Below are 21,061 nucleotides of genomic sequence, written 5' to 3' on the forward strand. Positions count from 1 at the left end.
CGTGTGTGTGTGTGTGTGTGTGTGTGTGTGTGTGGGAGCGTGCCAAGTCGAGAGAGGCGTGTGCTAGAGGCTAGAGGCGTGTCGCCGGACCACAGAGTGTCCCAGGCCTGAGGCGTGTACCCACCTCTAGGAGAACGCCGGGAGGCTCAGAGGGCCTAGAAGAGAGGCGTTGCTTGTGGTTGAGTACAAGTTGATAGTGAAAGGGAAGCACGAGAACAGGAATAAGAGGAGCAAGATGGGCCAGGAGGCCTACTGAGCCGATGTTGTAGTCATCGAATATGATGTGAGCTGCTTCTTGTATAGCAAAACCCACTCCCAGTTTCCATTCCCAAGGTCTAGAATTAGTGAAAGCCAGCAGCGACAAGCGAGTTATCGATCGAGCCACAAACGATCTAGCAACGATCCAGCAACGCCCACCGGCGGCGCCCGCGCAATCCAATCCAATCTGGAAAACAATATTAAACTGGAAATAACTACAATACAGTTCATAACAGAACTGTCACAGTAACGAGTATTTTAAAACGAATTGATATCGCACAGTTAGTTGTTTGAGCAAATACAACCCAACAGGGAATCTCCCAGTCTTGATACTATCTATCTATCTTATAAAACAAGAAATATACGGACTCTGACTAGGTACCTACCTAGGTACCAAGCGTAGAGGGACCCTTGGACCCTTTGAATTACGACAGCGAATTCAAATTCAAATTCAAGCTGGTTCACTGCGCAGTGCTTGTGATTGACCCAGTAGGTGCGTACCCGTTATTCACTACTCTTTTTCCGTACCTTCAGCACCTCTCAATCTCAATCATTCATTCAACGGGCCAAGAAGAGAGCATCGACGGGAGGGCAATCTTCGGGGTGGCTTTCGCCACTTACCCAAGTCAGCTGCCCCACCAAAGGACCCCAAACACTGAAGCAAAAGGCCTGAATACGCACTGCTGCTGGCACCTGGCTTTCACTGCCTTCCACTGGCTGGTTTCCGTGTTGCTAAAAGCTGGGCTTGGCTGGTGCTGGGACCTGATAGAGGGGCAATTGACGACCGATGTCGTAGTTACCTAGCTGGAGGGATGGAAGGGCTTAGGTACCTGTTAGGTGCGCTGAAAAGGGCATCTATCATCCATCCCTACTGAGCTGAGCTGATGTGATGGTGTCGCCCTGCGCTCACTACATCCACGCACGCACTCGCTCACTCACCCATTCCATCATCCAATACTGTTCAAAGCGTTGGATTGCTTGCTTCAGATTTGAGGTGCTGTTAGTTTGTGCTGCACCTCAGTATTAGAGTGCACACCCTGCGGAAACCGGGGTACTCCAACACCCATTTCCATCCATCACCGGTTGCTTGTCCTGGACTGGCGCTGCGAGCGAATGGATGCTCTTCGGAGTTGCGCTTGCCCAAAATCTGCATAGGTGGGCACCTGCCCTGCTGCACCTGGCACCTGGCTTCCGGCATCCTGCCCCCGGCACCTTGCACCTTCCCCCCCTGCACCCTGCACTTGCATTTGCGCTTGTACATACTTGCACCTGCACTGGTAGTGGCACCTGCTTGAGTCGTAGGTTCGGCTCAACGCAAAGCAAGCAGGACAAGGACAAGACTTAGACCGCACTCGTCTTTCGAGTCTCGAGTCTTTCTTTTAACCCTTCAACATCTTCAACTCGTGCGTCTTCCGCAGTCTCCCCGCCACTCACTCGTTTATCGGCCCCTCTGTCCCGTCAATTGCCACGGGCAGGGCGATGCTTTGTCCGCGGTGAAGGCCTTTCCCTTCCTCTATCGACGTCGTCCTATTTCTCGGATTCCAATAGTTCACATATGAGCTTGCCGCTCTTTGACACCGAACGACGCTCACAACTATTCTAGTCCGCCATCATGGCTGCCACCGACGACACCGCGATCATTCCCCTCCGCGGTGCAGGCCGTGATGATATACCTTTAGCCGATTATATCTTGCGCAAAACGCAATACCTCTACGCCCTCATCCTACTTACAGCATTCATATCCTGCGCCGCTTGGTACAGCGTCGTGAACTCCAAGAAGCAAGAAGACCTGGTCCAGCCTACAGTCAAAGGACCCGGAGGCAAGCCATTGCCCATAACCAAGAGGAAGCGAGCCCGAGGCGATGGTGACCGCAAGATCGGCCCGGGTTTTGGCCGTACCGCAAAAAATGTTTTTCGTTACCTCACCTTTGTTGTCTTCATGACCTATGTGGGCAGCGCCGGATTCATGTTCTATCATGCTTTCTGGTACGAAGACCCTTACCAATGGTCCAACGAGGGGTTGCCATGGGCTGGCGAATGGAGTGTTGTATGTGAAATACCTTACCCCCCTCAAAGTGCCTCGAGAGAGTTATCGTAACTGCAACTGACATTGTTTGGCATAGGTCCACGTTACCGGATCCCTTTTCTTCTATCTTTATATCCTCATCTCGCTTTTTGATTGGCGCAAGGGTCCTAATATTGTTCACTTCATTATCTGGATTTTGGGCTTCATTGGCGAGATCATCATGTTTTCTACAACTGCAGTCGCGGCTTCCGATTGCCACTTCTTCCGTTCTGTTAAAAACAACGGCTCAGACAAGGAAGGAAACTGTGTAGATTACTGGACGAAGATCGACCTCGTCCTCTACTTCGTTCGAATACTCCATCTACTTGCCTTGATCGGAGTCTTTAGCTCGGCGTGGATTCGCAAAGCTCGCGACACTGACGAGAAGAAAGCCGAGGAAGCCAACCCAGCCGAGTCAACACCACTACTGAACGGAAACCGCCGGTCGTATGATACTAATGGTCAGGCGGTCAATGGCCAGATTCCTAATGGTCGTGATACCAATGGTCGCCGTGGTCGCGGTAGAACGATGTCAAATGCACACAAGACACCGAGCTTCCCTAAAAAGGAAGAACCCGCTGCCTTTTATCGACCCGAGAAACTACCACACAAGACGTGGTGGGAGTATCTTAAGGGGTACTCGCTTTTCTTCCCTTACCTCTGGCCCAAGGACTCTGTCAGACTTCAGATAAACGTTCTCATCTGTTTCATCTTGGTGATGCTACAGCGTTTGGTCAACGTAGCTGTTCCGATGGCAGTCAAACAAGTGGTAGATGATCTCGAGGAGGTGATCAAAGATGTTCAAAATGGCGAACGCCTTTCAATGGACAACTTCCCATTGAAAGACTTTGTGATCCTGGGAGTCTTGTGGATCCTTCAAGGCCAATCGGGACTCCTGGGATCGTTGAGATCAATTCTTTGGATTCCCGTCTCGCAATATTCGTATCGGGGACTAACGACAGCGGCTTTCAACCACGTTCACTCCCTGAGTCTCGATTTCCACCTCTCTAAGCGCACTGGGGAGGTCCTATCAGCACTCAACAAAGGCTCTTCCATTAACCAATTTCTCGAGCAAGTAACCTTCCAGGTTTTTCCAATGCTTTTCGATCTTTTCCTCGCAATCTCGGTTTTCTATTATTATTACGGCCCACTGTATGCTGAGATCAACCTGGTTGATACTTGTTGGTATCTCTACATGACGATCAAGATGGCTTCCACTCGAGCGGATCAGCGTCGTGAAATGACCAACGCCGACCGTGAAGAGGAAGCAGTAAAGAACGACTCAATCTCTAGTTACGAAACAGTCAAATACTTCAACGCCGAGGATTTCGAGTCCAGACGATACCAAGGCAAGGTTGCAGTGTTTCAAAATGCTGAGGCCAAGGTTCAGATGGGCATGATGATGATGAATATTTGCCAAACCGTTGTTTTCAATCTCGGTAGGATCATCGCTGCCTTGGTCTGTGGCTGGCAAGTCGCCATGGGTATGCATCGTCGCACCACTGGCGACTGGTTCATGGTAGTCTCATACTTGACACAACTACAGGGCCCCCTGAACTTTTTTGGTACTTTTTACCGGACCGTACAGCAGGCGATGATCTCGGGTGAGAGATTACTTGAGCTTTTCAAGATCCAGCCAACGGTAGTGGATACGCCCCATGCTGTCCCTCTGGACAAGGACTTCCAAGGTCATGTGCGTTGGAACAATGTTAGCTTCTCCTATGACCGACGAAAACCCGCGCTACGCAACATTTCCTTCGAATGTCTGCCTGGCACCACCACAGCGTTTGTGGGCGAGTCAGGTGGAGGCAAGTCTACCTTGTTTCGCCACATGTTCCGTTACTACGACTGCGATGAAGGATCGATCGAGTTGGACGGGAAGAATGTCAAGGATCTGACCATCAACTCAGTCAGAGAGAAGATTGGCGTCGTTCCCCAGGACACAACGCTTTTCAATGAGACCTTGATGTACAACCTGAAGTATGCAAGACCCTCCGCCACAGACGAAGAGGTTTATGAAGCATGCCGTGCTGCCAGCATTCATGATCGTATCCTATCATTTCCAGATCAATACAACACACAGGTCGGCGAGCGGGGTCTCCGTTTAAGCGGTGGCGAAAAGCAGCGAGTCGCCATCGCACGAACAATCCTCAAGGACCCTCGTATCATCATGCTGGACGAGGCCACATCAGCACTAGACTCCCATACTGAGCAGGAGATTCAAGATAATGTGTGGAACATTGGGCAGGGTCGAACTTTGCTCATCATCGCGTATGTAACTGCTCCATACTTTCCACAGCTTTCTTGCTAACGTCAATTTAGACATCGACTATCTACGATCACACATGCCGATCAAATCATTGTTCTTAACTCCGGAACAATTGTCGAGAAGGGGACTCATGAAGAACTCCTGGCCGCTAAGGGGCGATATGCCTCCATGTGGGAGAAGCAAATACGAGCCGAGCGAGCCCTGAACGTGGCTCGTGAAGCGCAACTGAAAGCTGCCAGGGCCCTTCGTAAGGCTAAAATGGGACCAAAAAGGAATTCAGACGGCGCTATTGACAGTTATAACGCCCTGGGTTCCTCAGGAAGCATATCCGGCTCAGGCTCACAAGGCCATGAGGATGATACACACACTTCATCTTCGTCATGCTCAGACGCAGAGTCTAGCCACAGTGAGGAGCACTCGATGGAGAGAAAGTAAGCCATTGCTTCTCGTTTCAGCACCTCAGTGTCTCACCAATATACACAACCTTGCTGTCAATCGCTGTGACATCTTCACCATCGGGGATTGACTAACTTAATTCACATCACAACTCTTCCACGCTGCCATTCTATCTACTTGGCTTACGAAGCACCATCTCCGCTTACGACGTTTCACCCATAGGTTCGGCATCAAGATTACATCGGATCGGTGTTGAGGCGTTTTGCTTCTAGTGTTTAATGTGTCGGATCATCGGAGTCCGACTAATCGTTTCGAAACAGCCTGCATCAAGGCACTCGAGTGAATATTCTTAACCTTATCATCAAGGCAATAGGAAAGGGGGGTAATGCAGTCAAATGTTTGCGTTGCAACGTGCTATACACAGCACAGTAATTGTCATGGCAGGGTACATATGCAGGCGTTTACGGATATCACGATTTGCTTTTGAAATGGGATATGGCTTAGGCCGAATATAGGGGGCATATGGATTGATCGGAATTTCTCTTATCTGCGACGACCGGCTCGACGCTCTCAACACAGCATGCGACATTGCACATATGGCATCTTCAGAAGATGATGCAAATGAGTGGTTGAGGGATGCGAGGTCTTTATACAGGAGACTTCTAGGTCTTTTAGACAAACAGACCGCTCATGCGGGGGGAAACGGTTGTGAATCGACTGGCCCTTTCAAGGAGGGGGCGGCGGGCGATTGGTTGCTACTTGGAATGAGGAGAAAATAATGACCTCTTGCTATATTACATTCGATGGTCCGCAGTCTCTGGAAGAGGAGGCAGGGACCATGCTCGACACAAGATAACAAGCTGAGTCGTGTCTGTTTCGGGGCCTAACAAAGCATGTAATGCAAGGTATTTTACCCGAGTCAAGCATATTGAAGTATGGACTAGCATAGCATAGCATAGCATACATAGCAGGCGAGTAATCGAATGAAGTCTTTGTGTTCTAAATCTTGTCTTGGTTATCTAGTGATTCGCCTTGGTATTTCCACGTGTCGTTGTATGCCGGAATATGTGTGACAAGACAGTTGCCACGACGTGTTTCAACTCGTTTCGAGCGTGTAAACAAACGTTTGAGGAAATGTGTTGTTGCCGTAGTTTTACGGACCGTACTCCGTTCCGTTACATTGAGGCTGTGCTTGGTAGAATTGACCCCACTTGACCCGGACCCGGCATCCGGGTCCACGGCGAGGGGTCGATGCTACTACGGTGAGGCGCTTGTTGGGCCCCCCTGAAAGGGAATATATTTTGACGCCATTAGGAAATGGTATGGGGCATCCGAGACTCGGTTACTCTAAGTCGTTGCTTGTCTTCTGTATGTCTGCGGCGTATGGCTATCTCCCGGCGGCTAACCTCCGCGAATCTCATGCCTATGCCGCACATTCTTCATCCTGTGATGATGTGCTGCGCCGCCCGGTTACTTGATATCTGAGCGTACGGCGTGCGTATAATGTCTGGTCTCGCTGTTCACATATAAAGTTGTATCAATGTCGCAGTGCATACAAGCCCTGTCCCGAGTGGATGTGTACACTTTAAACTGCCATTCTTCCCGCCGGAACAAGGCAAGGCAAGGGGGCATACCCATGCATACTGGTACGTGCATGGATGCATGCATGGTGCAGATATTCTCTCTCAGACTCCATCTCGAGTCTCGCTACTACGTTAAGAAATTCAAGTGGACTGGCTGCGACATAGCAAAGTTACCCACGACTTAGACAGGTGAATGATAGGTACACGTTTTATTTCTGACTTATCTCCCATGCATGACCTTTCTCACCGTATGGAGGCAGATATTGGAGCTCGCTCGTATCGGCTTACGCGTGCGCCTCCAGCGTGATGCGGTGTTTTTAAGGGTCTGGTAGAGGTATGTATCCATAAGAGGCAAAATTGGGGTTAGTCTATATCCCCACCCATAGAGTCCGTCGCATAATGAAGTGAGATCTGCTATATGTACTCCGTATGTCCTCCAACACGAGAGGCGAGTTAGTAATCGGGCCTCCGGCTCATATTCAGAAGAGGCGTCAAGTTGACGCGTATTGAGGCTTTCAGCTGAAAAACGTAAGCTATTCTCCTATTCACCACATACCGATGAACACGAAAATAGCTGAAGAGGGCTAGGAGTGCGAATAGCACGCGGGTTGGGGAGTAGAGATAGCGAGCGTCAAAGTGGTAGTATTATTAAGTGTGTTCGTATAGATAGATAGTGACAAGCGTGATTGTACAACAAGATATAGGTGCTTGATGAATACATGGCCCGAGGGAGATGGTGTACTGCAGAGGTGCGTGCATGCGGTAGGGTGACTTGAGGCCAGCGAGACTGTTGCACATATAAGTGAGGGACCCTCCTTTTCCAAGATGGCTCGACGAGTTCGTCAAAAGACACATCGACTGCCTCATTTGAACGAAGCCCTCTTGGCTCCCAATGTTGACACAACAAGCCCAACATGTACGTGCATGTACACGCATGTGAATGTATGGCTGTCTGTTGTCCAACTCGGCAACCTACCACCGCAACACAACACAGCAGATAATTAGTCCGTTTAGTTCGGACTCCCTCGGAACGCCGGCATGTTTGATACAAAAGCGACAGTGAGGTCCAACCACTCCCAGTTGAACTCCATTACCATCCATTTCCCATCCCGCTGCCTCCATGGCCTCAAAAGAAAAGTGAGAAATAAATGCAGCTATGCGCCTGTTTCGTGGCATCCCTCGCTCGATGTGGTCATTAGATGATGTTGATCCATTAATTCGTCTCACCAACCCTCACTTCGTCTTTCCGATACTTTCCGGCAAACAAAGTAGGTCCAAGTCCTTTCCTCTAGCAGTTACCTCCCATTATTTAGTTTCAGATGCCAACCTGAGGTGCGAATTCATCTAGTTCTTTGCATCTTCAGGGATCTTGCTGATGGCATGACCATTGGTATGTCCGTTGGCGAAGCCGTTTGCCTTGCCGTTTGTCTTACCATTGGCCTTGAGGGCAGAGGCAGGCATCTCTTCCTCTTCCTCGACATCGTCGTCTTCATCCTCAGATCGATCATCCTGGAGATCATTCTGGCTGAGGAATCGCCAAGCAATTCGAGCAATACAGAAGAGCCAGAACAAGTTCAAGGCCTGGAGGGACGAGAGGAGTGCGAAGGTGATGACCTGTGCAATACGGCACTTGTATTGCTGAGTCTCCCAGTTGAGCTCAAAGGGGCCAACGGTCTCGAATTCGGTGAGAAGAGACCAAATGATCTTCAAGTTGAGGAAGTGACGCAGATAGATCCAAGCAACCATGAAGACTCCGAAATAAGGTCCGACAAGGGGAGAATCAATGTAGTTGAGCGTCTTGGACGTAGCGAGGAAGAAGTCGCTGATATCATGGGTAACGTAGACTGCCAGACCAATGTAGGTGAAGTGGAATCGGTAGCTCAGGGCAATGAGTCCGAGGGTGACAACATGGTGACCGACAAGCTCCTTGAAGTCCTTGCGAGGCTTCTCCATACCCAGGAGAAGCACAATGGCCTGCTGAGCCCAGTACGCGGCCTCGAACAGATAGTAGAACTTGACTGGTGCGAGATGAGTTCGGTGAGGGAAGCCCTCGTACATGCCATGGGTATTGAAGTACCACACAGGAGTGTGGCTCATGACCCAGAGACCAGCGGGACCAAGGACGCCAAAGTAGAGAGCAGTGTAGACCTGCTCCATGAAACGGGCCTTCTTACCACGGGTGAGGTTGTAGTAACGGGCCAGTGGTGACAGGAGCTCCTGCATGATGAATTCACGAGTGAATGAGAGGACAATTGTGTAGAAACCAACAAAGGCGATATCCCAGCGCCCCTTTCCGTACTGCGCAGGCTCGTTGGGGTCATCTTGAGGGAGCTTGTACGACAAGAAGATGAAGTGGTGGATAGGGTTGGACTCGGTAGGGTTGATGGCATAACCAACGAGGAAGAAGACGAGGAGGACGGCAGGGAGGACGAAAGTATGCTTGATCATGGTCTGCTTGGCTCGGCCGATGAGGCCACGAGCACGGCGTCGTTTGGAGAGGCGCTTGCGGCCGTCGGACTGTTCCATCAATGTGTCAGTACACAGCACAGCAGCATGCACAGGCGGTTCTTGTCGAACAGAGCAGAGCAGAGCAGAGCAGGGAAGACAAGAAAAAGTGACGTACGTGACCATTGGAGTGGTTATCTGAGGCCTCGAGACTGGCACGACTAGAAGCCAATGCTGGAGCACCCGTGTCACCTCTGATCTCGCCGCCCAAAAGACTACTCTTACGTCGCCTCCGAGCGTTGTTGATGGCGTCTTGGGTGGCTGTGGTGTTGCTGCTGCTGACGTAGGAACCTGCTTGGTCTGCGGAACGACGCTGATGCAGCTGATCGTTTGCCGTGTTGAGCAGCGGAAAGGGTTCTGAGCCTGACATGTCTCGGTCTTTGGTGTTGTACTGCGACTGCGAGCTTCCTCAGAAGAAAGAATTATTCCAGTTTCGAAGTTTGTAAATATTAGATGCCGAGAATTTCTGTGGTAGACTAGTCTGGTACTGTAGACGTTGCACCCCTATTTTGTTCGACGCCTTGAAGTGGAGTTTTTCTATCGCAGAGTCCGCGTATAGGTCAAGGCCGGTCTAGGAGGGACGGAAGTCGCAAAGACCTAATGACAAGTCGTTGTAGAGGGACAGAAGAAAGAAAGAAAAAGGAACGTGTTTCTTGCTCAACCTGAACGGCTCTTGTCCTGTATTTCAATGCAACGAAGAGATAAAAGACGAAAACGGGGGAAGCAGAGGCAGAAGAAGAGTCCGTCGCGGATTGTGCGGGATCGTCGCGTGCTGGAAAGTTGTATTAGAGGGAGTTGCTAGTGGATAGTGGAGGGGGAGATTTTAAAGGTAGGTGGGTAAGCCCAGGCGGGAAGGGATCTGATGATTGGTCAGATTGGGAACTATGGGGGGTCTTACTGTACTTGGTTCTTCCATCTCCATTCCGCCCATCATCTCAACGTTGAAGCAACTGTAACCGTTTGCTGTTTGATACTTCTGCTATGCGGATGCCACTGGAATATTTGTATTATTTTATATAAATACACATGAAACTCATATTTAAGCTTGTTGCAATAGAGTTTAGACGGACCTGTTTGTCCCCCGGATTTTCGTATGTTTCTTCCTGTCGCACATGGCTTCAGATTCTTCCTCAGCCCCTCTAGAAGCAGTCAACTTCCCACAATGTGGAGAACAAAAAGGGCCTCCTGGCTCCGCGGGCTCCAAAATTGAGATTGTCCAAGGGTCTCACAGGATCTCATTGCCTACAGAGCTGAGTTTTTTGTGGCGTTTCGGCGACCCGCGGAGTCCATTGTTGCACAGTAGATATGTAATTATCATTCTTTACAATCTTGTGATATTGTTATTATTATGTATGTACCATGATTAGTTACTCCGTAGATTCTGCTTGATCATTGATGCATCGTCATATAATGACTGTGGAGCCATACAAACTCTAAAAAATCAGTTAGTCAATCCAATTTTTTTCTCATTAATCTCCGTGCCTAGGCATTAAGGTAGCTAACTAACAAACAATTGGATCCAATGTAATACTCTAAGTAAACATGTGAAGGAACGTGCGATAGTGCTCTCATCCCCTATCCCCCTATCGCTATCATCATCCCATCTGCCATGATTCATGTCCTCTGCTCTTCCGAGCTTGCCGAGAATTCATGTTTTTCGCTTTGGCACGGGATTGTCTTAAGTCCATTCTCATTTGCAGACGTTGCAGCTGACATGCATCACTACGTCATGCCGAATGTTATTTCTACCTAGGTACGGATATTTCAAACCGTCAGCGAATGTAACCTCTAACCTCCAAACTGGATGGATGTCAACAGCCTCCGCTTACGAGAGGAATCAAATGGTTGAGGCACCAGAGTTCATGTTTCTGGCCATTGTTAAGCAGCTGTCTCAATAGTTTCTATAACAGTTGATTTCATCGTGCTGTTTGTTCTTGCATAGTCTATTTACTACTCCAACACACACCATGTTCGGCATGTCCTTTTCAGGTGAAAAGGCTATTCTGACTACGAGTATCCATGTATACATACTTCCAAATATCAATGCCATTCGTTGCCTTCCTTCAAGGTCGGCCCATTCAGCATATATAGAATCCAATCCCAAGGATGGCGCCCATGTCTGTCCCCTCCCGTCCCTTAGATATACACGCAAAACTCTACTACACTCATTCCTGGGGTATCATTGGTATAATTCATCCAGATGCTCATCAAAACAGAGCAGAAAACAACGCCTCGCTAAGTGCACAGTTATCAACACAAAAAAAGTTCTCAACTCGATCGGTGCAGACCCGACGAGTCCGAATCTTGCCTTCGATGATCCAATGATGACCTGCCTGACAGTGATCCATCGTCAGAATCATCATAGTAATCTTCGTCGGGAGTCATTCTCGGCCGAACGCCCCGCCATAGTGGTGGGTTATTTGGTGGGATCGGCCCGTCGCCTTGGCTGCCCGAGAACGTGCTTCGACTCCTGTCTAGTTGTGAAATTTCTCCTGTTGCGTCTCGAGATGCGTTGCTAGGGCTGTTCGTGCTCCTGTTTTGTGACGTAAAAGGTTCCCGACCTGGCGAGCCCTGCTCTGATGTGTTGAGCTCTTCTTCCTCGAGCACCTGCTGCAGCGCTGCGCCTCTTCGCGGAGGTGCCGGAATAACCGTTACAGGAAGACTCTCGGTATTAGGAGCTGTGCGCATGCGGTCCCGTAATTTCTCTGCTTGATTGGCCGCAAAATCTTCCAGGCGAGCTCTGAGATCCCATCGGCTCGAACTATTTGCCCTTCCTTCGCGTTCCGCGACTGGATTGTTGTCTGAATGCTGGATCATCCCCCGTGTCGCATCCTCACCCGATTGACCAGCCCTGGGGCCAGCAATTGCAAGACTTCGCCAACCGCCCTGGACAGGTGAGCTTGTCAAGTTTGCCTCTAGATCGGCGGATTGTTGTGAGGGCGATGACACGACATGTCCATGTTGTACAGAAGCTGGAGCTTGATTTGAAGAATTGGATTCATCATGCGTGTGTTGGCTTGGGGGAGTGCTGCTCTGTTGACTCAGATCGATCACACTAGGTTGTGGTAGAGGGTCTGGTGTTCGCGATGTGGTTTCTGAGGGTGCTTGATATCTGACGGCATAAACCGTGCTGGCTGCGCTGGCCGTATCTGTTCGGCTAATAGGGGTCACAGCAGGCGCCGGGCGAGCTGGCCAGATGTTGGGCCGCAAACCTCTGCCTGTGCTTCTTTGTGTGAATTGCTCAGTAGTCTCGGCAAAAGCGCCGTTGCTCTGCCCTCGGTATCTGTTGGCAATGGAGGAAACAGTCGGCCAACCGTTGGCAGCAGACGAAGTCATTTGCTGTCGATCGCCGTCGCCGCTACTTCCTGAGCTGCCTCCTTTTCGGCTCTTGCGATTCCGGAGCCACGGAAACTCGGATGCATTGATTTCGAGTGTATCGTCTCCGTCAAAGACTTCACGTCCAAGTATACCATCCTTTTTCTCCTCTCGTTCCAGAGCCTCAATCCTTTCCACCCACTCCCAGACCACGACACTGGCAGCTGCAGCACCAACCCATCGCACGTAGTCGCCCCATCCAGTGAAATCAGGCTGAGAGATATCGAGAATGAAAAATACGACGGGAATCAGAATTGAGATAAGCGAGATGATGGCGACGAAGCTAATGTTCTTCATAAAGGGGTGGTAGAAAGAATAGCGCTTCTTCATAAGCGCATAGTAAACAACCCATGCTGCGTACAACAGCCCGAGGGAGAGCTGAAACAGATAGCTGAGAGCGGGCACGGGATGGACAAAGTTTTTGGGCCGCGCGGTGGTGTTGATGCCATTTTCCGAGTATTTGAAACTGGTAATGGCACTGAAGACAACATCGAGAGTGATGAGTGCGAACGCGACCCATTTGATAATGATCTTTTCTCGGTGCCGGGGAAAGAGTCGGATTAGAGTCTGAGCCTGAGCCAACCATAAAAAGGTATCGGAGACAAGCCGGATAACTTTGAGTTCCACGCTATTCATCACTTCGTCCTGAAGTTGATTCGCGTTCTGAATCCCCCACATGTACTGACTTTTGGCAGCATGAAAGGTGTCAGCCGAGGCAATCGTTAGCGAGATGGCAACAGTCAAAGCAGCAACTTTCTGTAGCCATGGTCGGCCACCAATCGTGACACTGCTGGATGAACTGTGAGTGAAAGCGGATCGTCGGCCCAGGTAAACGATTCCACCGTCGAGAAACGACCGCGGTGTGACGAATAGCATAATAACGAGCATGTAGGCGGTGACAGTAGTCGCGGCAAGGGCGTAGCATATCGGAAAAGTAGAGGCGTAAAAGGGATCGCGGAAGTCGGAGAATTTGGGGCTGCTATCAGATGCGTCATGCTGAGTGAGGCTGCTCTCGTCGCCTGAAGCAGCAACCGTCACGGAATATTCGGCTCGAGGCAAGAGATCGGGGGTCGGGCATGGGACTTGATATACAGCCGGTTCGGTCAATGGTACAGGGACGCCGTCGAATCCGAGTGTCATAATGCCACTGTCGGGCAGGAGAGTCGTCGTGCACAACGAAGGCAGCCCCGTGATGGTCGCGGAGGCCATGTCGAGGGCGGCAGCAGCAGCCATGATTGCGGCTGGCCGGTTATCCTATGAGGCAACACGCAATAGTATGGCCAGCCGCGCGCGGAGCGACGAGGTTCGCAAGTTCAGTCGGAGCGAGGATTATGAATCGGGGGGGGGGGGAGGGGGTCGCTTAAGCAGTCGCCATGAGAGGCACGTTTCGAAGAGTAAGCAACGCGGTAGAGAGTTTCGACCGGCAGCAGTTCGTGACTTTCGGATATCTCTTAGTCTGGACTTTAATTCGATGAAACGTGGTAATTGTTGGAGATTATCGATCAAGAAGAACGAGTGTGTTCTGTTCGGGGCGCGATTTGGGGGAGGGATCGTGGGAAAAGGAACAGGAGGTTTCAAACGCGGATTGATTGGACCCGGTCTCCAGTTCCTGGTAAGTGCAGTACAGTACAGTACAGTAGTGTCGGGGGGCCCTTGTCTGGTAGTGGAAGGAGGCGGACTTGGGGAGCTCTGAATCTCAATAATATTGTGTAGGCGAAAGTAATTGAGAATGACACGGGGAGTCTGGAGTCGTAATCGTAGTCGTAGTCCTGGTAGTAATACTGTATGTACAACAGAGAGGCTGTGACTCTGGGCGCCGAGAAACCTTGGCCTTTTCCCACTGTCGATTGTCGCGTGGATGGTATGCAGCAAGACTGGTCTTGGGGATCAGGCAACGTTAGGGGGCGATCTCGAAGGGTCGAAGAAGTCTCAAAGATTGGAGTGGATGAGAAAAAAGGTTGAGTCTGGCCTCTGGGCAGAGAGAAATAAGCTCCTGGTCCGTTCGTCTCGCCTCGCCTCGTCGCGTAGATGAGAAATTATAATGTCAAGTTAGATTGTTTGTGGAACAGTATGACAGAGGGGAAATACTGGGGAAACTGGTTTATTCTGAGGATTTTTAGTGACAGTTCATTCCATGAATGAGGTGGGCTATGGTGGATGTTTCGTCTCCGAGCGACGCACTGTATAAACTGCTAGGTGCTGTTGTCAATACCTTGAATCAACTGGCCTAGGGCAGTACAGATCTCGACTTTATTTTTAGCCATGAAGATTTTACTATTCCAACTTGATCTCGAGTAGCTATCATGGAGGTAACTCAGCTTTCAAAACGATTCTATTCAGTTCGCATTTACGGTCTTGGTCGTGTGCCTTGCAGCCATTGTCAAGTCTCATGTTTGAGTAACATCTCCAGGGCTAGGTGTCAGAGGCATGCATGTGTGACTTTCTGGATGTGATTCTAGAATGAGCAGGCTATCATGGGATTGGAAGTCGGGTAAAGTTAAATTGTAACGAAGCATATGCACAACCGCTCCCGGTTCATCGGTTGGCTGCAGTCAAACTTTCGGACCGTTCATCATCAACGGCAATAACATGCATTCTTCGATTGATGACGCGCCCGGTAGCAGATGTTGTAATTATCGCTACCTACCTAGGTACTGAACTTACACAGTCAGCCCTGTGGCTTAGTGGAATGGAATAGAATTTAAAGACCCGACCCCCCTACCCCCGCCTTCGTCCAGCCCCCAAAACGCAAATCAATACCCTGATGTGCGGTCAATTTATCCTCTTTCGTCTCATCCCCAATTCTCTCAGTCAATGGTCAAACCAATGTGACCCCTCTTTATGTCAAAGGAGTCAGGATGCTGACAAGATCAGACAGATATGCTTATTTTCTGGTGTGATGAATGGAAAAGAAAAGAAAAGAAAAGAAAAGAAAGGAAAGGAAAACGCTCTCAAGGACTCGCTATAGTATAATTGATAATAAATAGAGATTGAATGACTGCGACTATCAAATCCTTGTTGTTCTGGACTGAAAGTGTCAGCTGTTTTCAATATCGAATGCCCGTCCACATTAACTAGTGCAGATGATAGCCTCAGCCATCCGCACTGTGCACTCTGGGAGTTAAGTACGGAAAACATCACCCGGGTTTCCCACAAAATATCAAGATTTACTCTCGATAGTGTGATCCTTTGAGAGCATGAAACGGCCAATCAATGACCAGGGAGAGAGACAGGGAGTTGATCTGAAAGAAGTTGACCAAAAATACATGGCAGCCTTTGGTTATAGCGGCCAAAGAGTCTTCACTCTTGGATATCTATCTATTTCTACTGATCTTTGATTATCAGCTTCTTGTCGGCTCAGCCGATGAACCCAAACCTAAAATCAAACCTAAAATCAGACTACTTTACAGTACCTTAGGCTCCAGGAAATTCTCCGGTCGCGTGCTGTTTCCAACTGGAGCCAATCAATCGACTACTGCCCTGGCAATCAAAACCAGAAGCGCTAGACTACCTATTCTCAGGCTATTGATTGATGCAGCCATAATGGAACCAAATATCGGGCTATTTACTCTATTTTCACAACACATCAGTCTGCCTAGGCACTATACTACAGGTGATTGAGCCATCACAGCGACTCAAGATAAACCTGCTCGTTGAGGTGGCATCCCCTTTCACTGCTTCTCACGTCATATAGCAGCATTGGCATAAATCCAATCAAGCTTTTATAAAGTGCCAAGCCTGCACATGCACAACGAGTTCACAATATGCTTGGCAAAGCTTAGTTTTCTCCCTGTAGCTTAACTTAAACTTGGCCTCTGTGCAACCTTCTCCATACTCTTGGCGAACTTGGCTTCGATCAAAAGACAAATAACCACCGCAGCTATGGATAGGTAGATAAGGTATTCTCACAGTAGCTACAACAGCAATAGTGAAACCATCGGGAAAAGGCTATATACATATAAAAAACATCTTATTTTGACTCAACTCCTGGGTATTTGGTCCCCTTTTGACCTCAAATGTAATAATGCACCCTCTTAAGCGCCAAAATAGATATATAAAAAAACTCACCAAACGCCAAATACTGCCGAAAATGCATCTTCCCACTGGCCGTTTCCCATGCAACAGGCAAAACAATTGCTAAACTTTTTGCCCTCTTCCGTTTCTTCTTCCCCTTCCCCAGGTCATGAATCCATGTTCTCGCTGGTTTCGTGCGGTACATCATTCCTCATCTGAGTCGTTTCCGTCCTGCTGTCCATCCCGATACTTCATCTCCAGTAACCACTTCTCATCAAAGTCGATACCTCTTCGAATCTTGGTTCCGGCCTTCCTCCAGACGGCACTCCCCAAGCCAAGATCCGCAATAAATAGACGCCATTCCTCTTCGTGCCCGGCGTTATTCAAATTCTGTGGGTCGTCCTCATCGGGTGGTGTCACGGCTTCAAGCAAGCCTCGCTTTGGGGCACCCATTGCAACAACGTATCGAGGCTTAACGAATAGACGGCTACCATCTATCACTGCCACTTTACCGGAAGTTGGGTCGATACCTGTTGGCACATCGACCGATAGCACGAACGCTTCGTTTCGGTTCGCCCACTCCATCAACTCATACACAGCTGCCTGGTCGCCAGTTCGCAGTTCTTCAAACGATATCGTCAATCCCAGAAGAGCATCAATGATGAGTGATACTGAGACAGGTGATCCTGATGATGATGCCTTGCGCAAATGCTCAAACAGATCTGCCTTGCTGAGAATTTTACCACCAAAGGCTCGATAAAGTTGAATTTGTTGCCGCAGGTCTTCGAGCAAGTCTTTCTCACGCTCGATACCCACTAGGCATACGAGCATGTTGACGTTTTTGTTCCGTAGATGGCGAGCAGCAGCAATAGCTCGGATACCCGATTTGTTATTTCCAGCCAGGATCACCACCACTGGACTCATCAATGTCGCACTGGAGGAGGGATTTGCACCAGCAAGGCCGAACCGTACTTTGATAGCAGGATCTGAAAGGGCCACCAGAGCAACCTCGGCGATACCTCGCCCTCCATTCTCGGCCATAAGTTGTTCTGTCAAGCCGATCTCGTTTGCTGCTATGTTTTCAAGATTAAGCATCTGCAGGGCTGAAACGGTTTCAAGACGCTTATGCGAAGGGACGAGGTATAAGCCAGGCGGGTGACCTTGCTGTCTACTGTTAGTACTGCGAGATTCTGGTCGAGAGATCGACAACCGAGACAAGTGGCTTGCACGTACACCAGAATTGACGCGGCTTAGCGGAAGGCCGCCAGATACTGCAACAGCGCTCGCCTTGCGTGACTGTGATCTTCGTGATGGACCCGATTTGCTATCAGCCCTCCTGTTACCTTGGCCACCCCGAACTTCCCGTCCAGAAAGCCTCTCCGCCTCGTTCAATCCATCATCTGCCTCACTGTTCCAGAAGTCTGCATCCTTCTTAGTCGAGGACGGCAGGTCCAGTACATTTTCCGTGTAATGCAGGTTCTTTCCGCCAGCTGTACCAGGCTTTGGCTTTCGATTGTGAGACACCAATCGGCTGGCATCGTCGATTTGATCCTCTTTCCTCATCTGATCAAAAATGGTGCGTTTATCAAACTTGGCCAGGTTATTTTCAAAGTCGAACTCGCCCATCTCTTCTGTGACATCTTCGGATGCCCAGCCGTTATCGAGGAGGCCTTTGCGTCCCTTGGAGCTCTTTTTCAGTGAATGGAATGGTTGGAAAGACGATGTACTCTGCAGGATTGGTGTCTGCCTCCACCCCTTGCCTCGGCCGCTGGCGGGTGAGCCCTCAATCACTTGACCATCATCCTCAACACGCTGGCCCTTTCCTTGCTTGGACTGTCGAGAGCGTCGGTTATTGTTGTTTTTCTTCTTGGCGGATCGCGGAGTCTGTCCCTCAATTGGCTGGCCATTGTCCATTTCTTGGACCGCTTCGTTAATGGCCAAATTACTGACAGAACCAGTCAGGTCGTGATCAGGGGTGGGTCTCCCCGGCGTTGAGAGAGCGGCACTCGCAGGAGCGACTTGTAGTTCAGCTCTCACATCCTCCAATGGTCCTTTTGAGTCGGAGCCTGCCGGCGTTAACGCTGCCGGCGGTCTTCCCAGACTTAGGATCGCAGGGTCTACAAAAGCGGGTTGCGGTAGTGGTTGCGAAATGAAAGGCGCAGTGATGGGTTCGGCTGGAGGAGGCACATATATCGCTGGCCTGTCGTTCTTGACTTCAGCAAGATCGGCGATGTTAGTGGCGTGGACCTGCAAGTGAGGAAGCCATTGTTTGGTATCCGAAATGAACACTGCAACAGAAATTAGCATCTCTGTCTTGGAATGTGTAGGGTTAGGATTTTGTGCATACCGTTAGTCAATGTTAAGCCGCTCCCTGCCTGAACATTGCCAACTGTCCCCGTCAGTTCGCTCCCGGGAGGGTCCCTCAACACCACCCGCATATGCAAGCCGATGAACTGGGTTGCCATGGTTGGCAAGTTCTCGCAATTTATATGTGATTGGAAAAAGGTTGTATTTCTCGGCACAAATTATTGGTTATGGCAGATCGGCAGAGTCCAGATGTCGTTAACGTCCTTTGACAAGCTTTTGAAGACCAATCCCCAGTCGCGCAGAATCGAGACCCCAAGATTTGTGTGTTACTTTGTGGAGTGGATAAGTACTGCTTTTGTGTCGAAATAGAAACGAGAGGACCGGGTGGTTGGGCTCGTCGACGGAGTGACTGATTACAGGCGAGTTTCGAAGCGGCGGGATGGGGCAAACCGAGGGGAGATCGAGACTGGGAGCCCAGTGAGGAAATGGTGCGAGGTTCGAAAGGTGGCAGCTGCAAAGCTGGAGCTCTCCGACTTTTATGCCGTATCCGATAAGGTACTGCTGCAGGTGTTTCGGCGAGTTTTCGTATTGCGATTTGATGTTGTGTGATGCGGGCCTGTCCTTGGTGGGAGAACTTCCATTTCAACATGGGGCAAGCTAGGGAAGTTCGCGTGGGAACAAAGTCGCCAATCTTGTTATCGATAAGAAGGTGGTGTAGGTAGGTCGGTGTGCGTCACAACTTTGCCAAGGTACCTACTCCGTACCTTACCTTTAATAGGTTGGTAGCCTCTGTGATGTTTGTGTTTGCCTTTGCAACCACGGTAACCATGGCTTCCTTGGATGGCTTATAATGAAATTGGTTCTCTTACCTTACTAGAGCTAGGTATGCTCAGACTCATAAGTAAACTTATCTGTGCTGAATCAAAAGCCAACCAAGAAAACGTTTCGTCACTAGACCCAGTGGTCAGAGCAGATGTCATAAAGTACAGAGCGGTTCATCATTTGTATCATCATAACTTGGTGCATACAAGTCTCAATATCTACTGGGCCTTTGGTGTGTCTAACCCGACCAAATTGCCCCTTTGACACCTTAACGCCTTTCCCATGGTTATTCGCATCTCTCGAAACTTGGCGTTTCGACTGTGTCTCCCGTATCATACAATGGTATCAATAGATGGTAAGCTCTTTGGCATCTAAATGGAAGATCACCAGCTCCAAAACTCAGTATCCCATAGAAGCCATCGCCTCTTCCTCATCGTCTAAATCTATCACTTGGTGGGCTGGCTTCTTGGGCGCTGGTGCTTTCGAGGGCGCCGCTCCAATGCGATTGGATACGAAACTAGTGATATTTTGAGCCGTAGGTTTTCCGAGTGCCTCCTCGGCACTGTAGAGTTTGTTGTAAAAGTCTATGACTCGAGGATGTGCCATGACCTTGGACTTTTGAAAGCCCAGAACCTGTAGGCCATCCTGTGTAGTCGCTCGACTGAGAGCAACATAAGCCTGGCCCTTTTCAAACACACGTCCGAGATTGACTTTGACACGTTCGAGAGTTTGACCTTGGGCCTTATGGATTGACAATGACCATGCCAGGATCAGGGGCAGCTGAGTTCGCTTCGCCTGGAGCTCGCCATTGGGCAATTCGACCTTCCATTCCTCAGGCTGGCAGAGGATCACGCGTGATGTGCCATCTGTTGCCATGAACTGTACCACCGGGAATTTGGTCCCACTGGAACCTGAATCGGATTCGCGCTTGAATGTATTGAGTAGTTTCTTTCGAGCTTTGGCCATTCTCTCTTCCTCGTCGAATTCATCAATTGGCTCCATGTCGAACGTCTTTTCATCGGAGAACCCTATCACCTTGCCTAAAGATCCGTTCACAAGTGATTCATCAAGGTTCTTGATCAGCATTACTTGAGCGTTGATCTTGAGATCGATACTCTTGGGCGCCATCATGTTCATCAGTAGTTTGTCCCGAATCTCTTCTTTGCCAGTATCTTGAGCCTCGTACCGCCTGATCGTGCCAGGAAGTTCTCTCAACCTTCTTTCATTTGACATCTCGACTTCGTTCCGGGTGGAAAACAACTCTGCGGTTCCCAGTCCATCATTGAAATTGAGCGGTCGCTCCAGCTTTTTGAAGGCCCGAACAGTGTCTTCCGTTATGCGACCGAGGCGCATCTCGTTGAGCATGTTGGCAAATACTGGGTCTCGCTGACGGAAGACCTGCGTAAGTCCAATAGTGTGGTCTATGGAGGTAGCCCAAGTTGAAGCATCAAAGGCAAACTTGGTCTC

General features: G+C 49.7%; 5 protein-coding genes across 7 annotated transcripts; 1 reads left to right on the forward strand and 4 right to left on the reverse strand.

Moving 5' to 3' along the window:
* Window positions 1-990: 990 nt before the first annotated feature.
* On the reverse strand, window positions 991-1,519 carry FVEG_06969 (hypothetical protein; the record flags this gene model as incomplete). The annotated part of the gene is made up of 2 exons (XM_018895444.1): window positions 991-1,062; window positions 1,295-1,519. The coding sequence occupies 2 exons, from the start codon at window positions 1,517-1,519 to the stop codon at window positions 991-993; spliced, it is 297 nt and encodes a 98-aa protein (XP_018752693.1).
* FVEG_06970 (hypothetical protein) lies at window positions 1,294-5,992 on the forward strand. The gene is made up of 3 exons (XM_018895445.1): window positions 1,294-2,305; window positions 2,382-4,594; window positions 4,646-5,992. The coding sequence occupies exons 1-3, from the start codon at window positions 1,871-1,873 to the stop codon at window positions 5,025-5,027; spliced, it is 3,030 nt and encodes a 1,009-aa protein (XP_018752694.1). The 5' UTR covers window positions 1,294-1,870; the 3' UTR covers window positions 5,028-5,992.
* A 677-nt stretch (window positions 5,993-6,669) lies between these two features.
* Window positions 6,670-10,431, reverse strand: FVEG_06971 (acyl-CoA-dependent ceramide synthase). Of its 2 annotated transcripts, XM_018895446.1 has the most exons (3): window positions 9,975-10,431; window positions 9,195-9,848; window positions 6,670-9,088 (listed from the first exon to the last, which is right to left on the reverse strand). In XM_018895446.1, the coding sequence occupies exons 2-3, from the start codon at window positions 9,444-9,446 to the stop codon at window positions 7,916-7,918; spliced, it is 1,425 nt and encodes a 474-aa protein (XP_018752695.1). In that variant the 5' UTR covers window positions 9,447-9,848; window positions 9,975-10,431; the 3' UTR covers window positions 6,670-7,915. The 2 variants fall into 2 exon arrangements, with proteins under 2 accessions (XP_018752695.1, XP_018752696.1); XM_018895447.1 differs by having other exon boundaries at window positions 6,670-9,848.
* A 481-nt stretch (window positions 10,432-10,912) lies between these two features.
* Window positions 10,913-14,620, reverse strand: FVEG_06972 (hypothetical protein). Its single transcript, XM_018895448.1, has one exon. It carries the CDS (start codon window positions 13,682-13,684, stop codon window positions 11,345-11,347), a length of 2,340 nt encoding a protein of 779 aa, XP_018752697.1. The 5' UTR covers window positions 13,685-14,620; the 3' UTR covers window positions 10,913-11,344.
* A 1,542-nt stretch (window positions 14,621-16,162) lies between these two features.
* FVEG_06973 (hypothetical protein) lies at window positions 16,163-19,476 on the reverse strand. 2 transcript variants are annotated; one of them, XM_018895450.1, is made up of 3 exons: window positions 18,813-19,476; window positions 17,699-18,753; window positions 16,163-17,629 (listed from the first exon to the last, which is right to left on the reverse strand). In XM_018895450.1, exons 1-3 carry the CDS (start codon window positions 18,928-18,930, stop codon window positions 16,670-16,672), a joined length of 2,133 nt encoding a protein of 710 aa, XP_018752699.1. In that variant the 5' UTR covers window positions 18,931-19,476; the 3' UTR covers window positions 16,163-16,669. The 2 variants fall into 2 exon arrangements, with proteins under 2 accessions (XP_018752699.1, XP_018752698.1); XM_018895449.1 differs by having other exon boundaries at window positions 16,163-18,753; window positions 18,813-19,437.
* Between the last annotated feature and the right edge of the window lie 1,585 nt (window positions 19,477-21,061).

This window comes from Fusarium verticillioides, chromosome 7, assembly GCF_000149555.1.
Source record: "Fusarium verticillioides 7600 chromosome 7, whole genome shotgun sequence".
Classification (NCBI taxonomy): Eukaryota; Fungi; Ascomycota; class Sordariomycetes; order Hypocreales; family Nectriaceae; genus Fusarium; species Fusarium verticillioides.